Source organism: Saccostrea cucullata, unplaced genomic scaffold, assembly GCF_032062105.1.
Source record: "Saccostrea cucullata isolate Sc308-1 unplaced genomic scaffold, CSIRO_AGI_Scuc_v1 ctg3717, whole genome shotgun sequence".
Classification (NCBI taxonomy): Eukaryota; Metazoa; Mollusca; class Bivalvia; order Ostreida; family Ostreidae; genus Saccostrea; species Saccostrea cuccullata.
The window spans coordinates 27,501-35,235 of NW_026932348.1; the positions used below are offsets into that span (position 1 = coordinate 27,501).

Here is a 7,735-nt window from a genome sequence, read left to right on the forward strand (position 1 = left end):
AAATTGTGGAACAATGCATTTAAAGAACACTCACAGAAGTTTCCAGACTGTGATGGTCAACTGGACTGGAATCAGCATGGGGAGGAAAAACGAGGCCTGGCATGGATCCTTTCCATTCGATGTAAGAAGTACCACTATACCAGTCACCGAGAAAAGCTTTACGAAGAGGTGAGAAGATCTGGCAGGGGACAAAGAGCTGCACAGCTGAATGTGGCCATGGCTGTCCGTCACCTGGGTACCAGTCTTACAACAGAGGGTATGCGTGGTATGCTTCTTGGTGCAAATATTGAACCAGCGTCAGCCACCAACATGCAACAGACCTGCAACAAAGTGGGGAAAATTATAACTGATGTAAATAAAAACAGTATGAAGAAAATTTGGCAGAATATTCAAGAACTTAATGAAAAATGTGGACTTCCGGATACCCCCATCAGAGCGGAAGGAGATGCTCGTTACAATAATGCCACCTTCAGTACCATTGGGAAAACCCCATTCCAAGCTGCCACCCAAGTGATGTATACCGTAAGTGAAAATGTAACTCAGAGGAAGAATGTGGTAGCAGTTTTCTGTGGGAATAAACTATGTAAGAAAGGCGCACACCTACGAAGCAAAGGAAAAGAAGTTACCTGCCCAGGACATGAAGACTGCACTGCAACCATTCCTCCGGAGACCACCACTGGAGACGAGAAGCGATGGGCCGCTAATTGTGTAGGTGAGTTACAAAGTGATGACCGGCCACTAGTCATATCCCATTTCACCAGCGATGGAGACAGTGCCGCTGCGTCTGGTGCATCTGAAAAACAAGGACATGTGATTGAAAACCTTAAGGACTTGCGTCACTTCTTTGACTCTCAAAGAAAACAGACTGCTAAGGCTCCATTCAGCAGTCACATGTTTCCGGGAAGAACCAAGGCCATAAGAGAATCCATGCAGAGAAGATTTGCCTTGGACCTGAAGCTTCGATGCAGGACAGAGTACGAGAATTGCTACAAACACTACTCCGGTGACTTACCTTTGATGAAGCGTGCTATGTCTACTGCGGTTGGTTCCCTCATAAACTGCTACCAGGGACAGTGCGGGAAGTCCTGTCAACTCTATTCCTTTTCCTGTCATGGACTGAAAAGCAATAAGTGGAAATCTTCAGTGTTGCCTAGTGACTTTGAATTAAACATGACAGAAAAAGACAAATGTTTGTTAAAAAACTGTATAAATTTGACTTTAGGAAAAAGTAATCTTGATAGAATCAAATATCATACTTAAGGGACAGCAAAATAAAAAGGTACTGTGCTTCACCGTACCTTTTCCGGGTTTCAATTCAGAGTTTAATATGATTAAATACAACCTCTGTAATACGAATAAGAAGAAACAAATCAGATATATCTTCTTAAAAAAATTTATTCATATTTAGAACAGTTTTTCAACAAAACACTGATGTATGGAGTAACATTCCTCTATAAATATACGCACATGTACAATTCGAGTGTGACAAAAACTTCACCCCTTACCTCCGGAGTAATATTCCTCCAGAAGACCAATGCAAAGCTTCTGAAGTCTGACAATTCACTACTGAGTAATATTCCTCTAAGGTTATTTACAACTCTAAACTAAAACAAGAATGTTGTAAGGTTCAAGCAAGACAAAATCTCGTATACAGGGTAATATTCCTCTAGAAGATTTTGTACGATGATTAAAAGAGAAAATCTGAACTATGTAGTAATATTTCTCTAAGTGCAGCTCTACTACGACGAAACTTATCTACAGAGTAATATTCCTCCAGAACGCTAAGTATGCAAAGTTCTATTGAAGCAATATCTGTATTACGGAGTAATATTTCTCTGTGTCGACGAAAACTTATTTACGGAGTAATATTCCTCCAGAAGGCTATATCTAAGTATGCACAGCTCTTTTGAGCCAAAATCTAAATACGGAGTAAAGTCTATTAAGACAAAATATGAACTACGGAGTAAAAGTTTTCTATTTACAGATCTGCTACGACAAACACTTATCTATGGAGTAATATTCCTCCAGAAGGCTAATAATACACAGTTCTATTAAGACTTAATCTGAGCCACAGAGTAATATTCCTCTATGTAATGCTATACTACGACGAAAGTTTATCGAGGTCGTAATAATCCTCTAGATATAAACAACTCTTAGAGATAAAAACATATCTTTGAAATACTAGTAATATTTCTCTGGAGGATTGCAATTCTGATTAAACAAAAAGTTAAACTACGTAATAATATTCAATTGAAAGACTTTGAAGAGTTCTAAAAAGACAAAATCTCATCCAAAAAGTAATATTTCTCTTAAAGACTGTGCAATTCTAATAAAACAAAATATTTACGGGGTTCCTCAAAAAGGTTATTATGACACAAATGAAACAAAATCTTATTTACATCCTCTACAAAACGAAAATTAACTACAGAGTAAATAATATATCTGAGAGAATTTGTGTAGTTCTAAAAAGACATCTAGAATGCGAGGTGAAAACTCAGCATAAGTGGAGGTAAACAAAGTCTTTTCTACATAGTAATATTCCTCCAGAAGGTTAATATGTATGCACAGTTCTATGAAGGAAAAATTGAATTATCTTAGGAGTTTGTACAGTTCTAAATAATAAAATCTGAACTACGAAGTATTATTCCTTTATGAGACTATATGTACTTCAATCTCTAAAAAGACAATATCTGAATTACAGAGTAAATTCTTCTAGGAGGCTATGTTAATCTCTATAAAGACAAAATATGAACTACGGAAGAATATTCCTCTAGAGGTCTATGTGCATTTCTATTAGCCAATAGGGCAAAATCTGAACTACGGGGGAATATTCCTCCATGATGCTTTGTACATTTCTGATAGGGCAAAATCTGAACTACGGAGTTATATTCCTCTAGGAGGCTATGTTCATTTCTTATATAAGACAAAATCAGAACTACGAAGGTGTGTTCCTCTCGAAATTTACATACATTTCTAATACGACACCACCAGGAGACTTTGTACATTCCTAATTAGACGAAATATAAACAAATGAGTAATATTCCTTCGAATTCTACGTACAGTTCTTGTAATACAAAATGTGAACTATGCTGTTATATTCCTCTAGACGGCTTAGTACAATTATCATTTGAGAAACTGTGGAGTAATATTTCTCTAGAGGGCTTTATTCAGTGCTACTAAGACTAGCTCCAGAGTAAAACTTTTCTTCTTGGAACTAAGGGTATGTACATTCCTTTAGTAGGTTCCTTACAGTTTTTTGTGAGAAAAATAAAATACTCCATGTATTTTGCTCTAAAAAGATATACGCAGCTCTTGTGAGACAAGTTCAATATCCGAAGGCAACGGAAGGTTAAATACAGTTCTATATACATATAGTTTTTACATAAATAGCTATTTTTAACTTAATTATTAAATAATAAAACGTTGAAATTGATGTGAATAAGGTTTGATGAGATGGTTTCGAGTGCACAGGTATTGCCCTCGCCTTCATTTTGAACGTGTGGACGAATTGAATTGTGGTATATTAGACTAAACATGCAGGGACCGATCCTAGTATCCTTGCACAGTTACTTCAGCATTCAAAACTTTGGCATGTAGTGGAGCATCTTTCTTGTCATATATTTTTCCAATCACAAAAAACGCTGCATCTAGAAGCTTCGTGCGTATCCAATAGAGAGAAATCACAGATGCACTCTTCTGTCCCTAAAATGAGTTATTTTATATGTAAAATTCAGCATGAATAAGTTTTACATACATGTATATAATACGTAACGTTCTGAGCACGCCTTTTAATTCAAAAAGATACTAGGTCAATCTCTTCCGTACATGCTTTTTTCAGAAATGATAAATCTGCATATCATTTATATATCGGTCATGATTAAAAAGGGTTTTGAAGATGCTCCTTTAATAACTACGGAATATGCAAAGTCAAATTAATTCTTTATTTTAAAACGCATATAAAATTATTAACATAGCTACGTTCAAAACCTGATTTTAATGAAATAGTTAACATGTACTTACATGATGAATAAATTTCACAAACATAACGTTGTACGAAAATATATTTTTTAAAGACTAATTATATGTAGTTTTTTTCAGCAGATAATCTACAAAGATATTAAACTGGTAAGCATTTTCTTTGATGGACACATGATATAGAGATTCATGTACATTAAGTTTAATTCTACTTACAATGTAAATAAAGCCTTGTTTATTCCTAACATCATCAACATATTAAGCGATTATTTGTGTTGAATAAAAGGTATTTTAAGAAGGTAATTTTCTCAAGTAAAATCGACCGAACTGATTAAAAAGAAAAGTTCAAAGAATGGGCAAATTGCTTGGAGTCCTACTTTAAGGACAGATGATACAAACAAACTTTTGTCAAAGATTTTGAAAATAGCAAGTTGGGTCATGTTTAAATGTGTAAATTGAATAACTTTCACCGCGTAGTTTTTAACTTTTTATTCAAATTTGCACAAAAATGGAATTAATAGTGAAAATAACTGATTAGATTAATAAGGATGGTTTCACAAGGGCATACTTTTGAACATTAGAGAATGATTAAAATTTCTTTATTTTCTAGAAATTTATTATTTGCATCATTTGCAATGAAATTAGACCGAAAAATATACAGACATCCATTTTTTGTTTGTATCATTTGTCCTTAAACCAAAATATGTTTAGAAATATATTATCCTAGAAGAAATACAAAGTCTTATCAATATCTTTTACCGCATATGTAGATAGACACCGTAATTAATGTCTCAGCCTAAAAAGATGAGGGGATCCAGAATTGTAAATTGACCCTGCAAAACATATAGCATTATGGACCAGCGGGTTAAATTTCCAATGTGGGTAAAAACGCAATTTCTCGGTGCAAAGAATGATTTTTTTCCCTTTAAGTGAAAACCCCTCTGAGCCATAACTCTCATTCCCACTGACATTTAAAACAAAAAATTCATCTGTAAGAACATAAATTTTACTCCACTTAAAAGATGCTTTAGTTTTTTTTCTGAAAGTTTAAGGAAACAGAAGTTAATGGTATTAAAAAAATTTATATCAGTAAAGGGATAAGTAAACTTTTCTGCTTATTGTTGTAGATAAAAAAAAATGTTCCTGTTTTTATTCATTTATTCATTTTGTATTTTTTTAAAAATAATTTATTTGTTTTTTATCTATTTTTTTGTCTCGCTAAAAGCTTGTATAGTGGAGCTTTGAATCGTTTATTTTAAACAGATAAAATATTTATGTAGATAAAATGAAGGCACACATTGCTACATGTAATAATATATAACCCTATCCTATTAAAAATAATAAATTATTTTTAGAGAAAAAGTTTTAGGGTATATTTATTTTTAATTTTTGCCAAGAGCTCTCTCTCTCTCAGTTCAGAAGTGTTTTAGTAATATTTTGAAAACGTATAGTTAGTAACGGGTAATTAAAGTCTTGTTATAAAAGAACATGGCATATTAAATAGACATTAACAACAAATCAAACTTTTCTCCGCCACCACCCACTGCGAGTATCCTGTAATACTCAAGGATGCAGATTGTATTTTATGCGTGCTGGTCATAGAACGATCGAGGGCACCTGTTCGCTAATCAATAATGGCAATTTAACCATGACAAATAATCTGCAATTGATCATACAAAGGCCTTTCTTAGCTTTGAAACTATTTTGGAAATCTTGGCTAATTTAGTGTTAATATTCTCACAGATTGAATGGGAATGAAAAACAAATTTTTCCTTGAACATAAATTTTATAGCTAACTTCAAATTTTAGCATTGAAACTATGTCACTCTTTGATAAAATGTAACGTATACGTAGCTTTTGTAAAAGGCTTCCTCGTTTTTTTTTTTAAATGTGCTTGTTTTAATTGTGTTGCAGTTTTAAAAATTTGGTATTCATATTTATTTTAACACAAAAAAAAAATAATTGAAATCAAGTGTGGAAGTATGACTTGAACCTTAAATTGATCTGAGGAGTATCGATAAATGAACCAAAGATGCACAAGTTCGATTAATTTAATTGAATCTTGACAATACTTAAAATGCAAATTGTACAGTCTTCTAGTAAACGAAAATGTGTATAATACATGTAATGTCTTGTAACATCCGCCACAAATACATGTAGACATTAGATCTTTATATGAACAAGACATTATCATGAAAGGGCTTTCAACTTACAATGTATCTGAATGTTGAAAATGGTAGACATGTAAAAAAAAAAACTGTGTTCACGGAGAAAGATTTAAGACAGACTTCTATTTACACCGTCCTTTTTTAAAACCTGTACCAACTGCAAGTAGGTGTGCATTTAATGTATATTTAGGTGCTACGTCCTAATATTTATTATTCTGTCTGTCCTAGTTTCGGTTAACTATAGAAACCAAAAAGTCTTACCTGATTGCAAGAAATCCAAAACGGAAAGCTTTTCTACCAAAACTTCTAGACTGTAGTGGAATTTTAGTGGAAGATCCTCATTTCCAGACAAAAAACAAACTCAGGCCAGTTTTCTTTCCCTAAAACTTTGCAGGAAAAATAAGGGGTTAAGATACATGTTGCACCCAGATTGTATACAGCTTAAAATAAGTCATGCAGAGCACCTGAAAAAAGTGTTTTGACGTGTAAAAATACGTATTATATACTCATTGTATATCTACATGATCTAACTATTGTAAAAATAAGTACCTGTTCTTGTAGTAAGGCTGAAACTAATTTGTAACACTTTTAAATCTTTATTCTTCAATCGTTATTTTATTTGTTTTTTAATAAATCCATTATCTATTTTTTAGGAATGAAATTTAACTTCAGACTTACCAAGTTATCCAAGACTATTGTTGCTTCAATGTTGAGAAAAATATTTAGATTCGTCACAAGGGTGTTCCAAACTCCTTTTCAGTAACCAATGCAGCGTAATATCATGGATAGATTGACTCCTTTGTAAATGTACTGAGAAATCCAAGGTTTGTAATATACGTCCTCAATATCCCGTATACTCTGTATCACAAAACAAACCGTTCATATGTATCACTTTTGCTGCAACCCAAAGGACGGTGATCAATAAAAGTTCGATTTTTGTTCCATTTTCTTTTATAATGATTCAGCTCATTTCTCATGTCTGTTTATTATTGGTGGTTCACTGTAAGAATGCACACGTGTATTCCTAACACCACCAGGAAGTACTACCGGTAATTATTTTGATATGTGATCTAAGGCTGTAACTCGATTCCTGCATGTATGTATTTCGTAATATCATGAACATCAGACTCAGCGTAGTAAATTCCCCATCACAGACACCCTCCTTCACATACACATACACACACACACACACACACACACACACACACACACCCTCGCAGGAATAGGATTTTCTTTTGAATTTTGATATTAAAAAATTTCTTGCTAAATCCCCCCCCCACTTTCAAAAAAACGATGCTACGTCCCTGCGATAAAAGTACAGAAAATCACTTTTGATGCGTGTTGTCTCTCCACAAATTTGATGTACAATAAAGTGCAATTTAACAAATCAGCAGTTACTAACGTAAAAGCATACTACTGAAAATAAAAGATATCTTTTGATTACCGATTGATAGGAGAAGGAAGAGAAATGCTGCTTATTAACAAATCAGTAGAAATTTAATATTAAAATTACCTTAAAAAAACATAATTTTAAATATCTTGTCAAAAATTATTCCACCAATCCACTGGCATGAGTCTTGTGAAATGTAAAA

The 7,735-nt window shown here is 33.3% G+C and overlaps 1 protein-coding gene and 2 long non-coding RNA genes across 3 annotated transcripts in view; 1 reads left to right on the forward strand and 2 right to left on the reverse strand.

The window, feature by feature from the left end:
* Positions 1 to 331, reverse strand: part of LOC134234927 (uncharacterized) — an 895-nt gene extending 564 nt beyond the window's left edge. Inside the window, exon 1 of the long non-coding RNA XR_009985280.1 lies at positions 35 to 331. This is a non-coding gene — a long non-coding RNA (uncharacterized LOC134234927). The remainder of the gene's footprint in view (positions 1 to 34) is intronic.
* A 35-nt stretch (positions 332 to 366) lies between these two features.
* Positions 367 to 1,260, forward strand: LOC134234924 (uncharacterized). Its single transcript, XM_062716972.1, has one exon. The coding sequence runs from the start codon at positions 367 to 369 to the stop codon at positions 1,258 to 1,260; it is 894 nt and encodes a 297-aa protein (XP_062572956.1).
* A 127-nt stretch (positions 1,261 to 1,387) lies between these two features.
* LOC134234928 (uncharacterized) lies at positions 1,388 to 7,020 on the reverse strand. The gene is made up of 3 exons (XR_009985281.1): positions 6,822 to 7,020; positions 6,405 to 6,529; positions 1,388 to 3,702 (listed from the first exon to the last, which is right to left on the reverse strand). It is a non-coding gene; the product is annotated as an uncharacterized LOC134234928 (long non-coding RNA).
* Between the last annotated feature and the right edge of the window lie 715 nt (positions 7,021 to 7,735).

Coding starts and splice junctions, on each gene's coding strand:
- LOC134234924 (XM_062716972.1), top strand. CDS start 367: ATGAAGAAAATTTGGCAGAATATTCAAGAACTTAATGAAAAATGTGGA.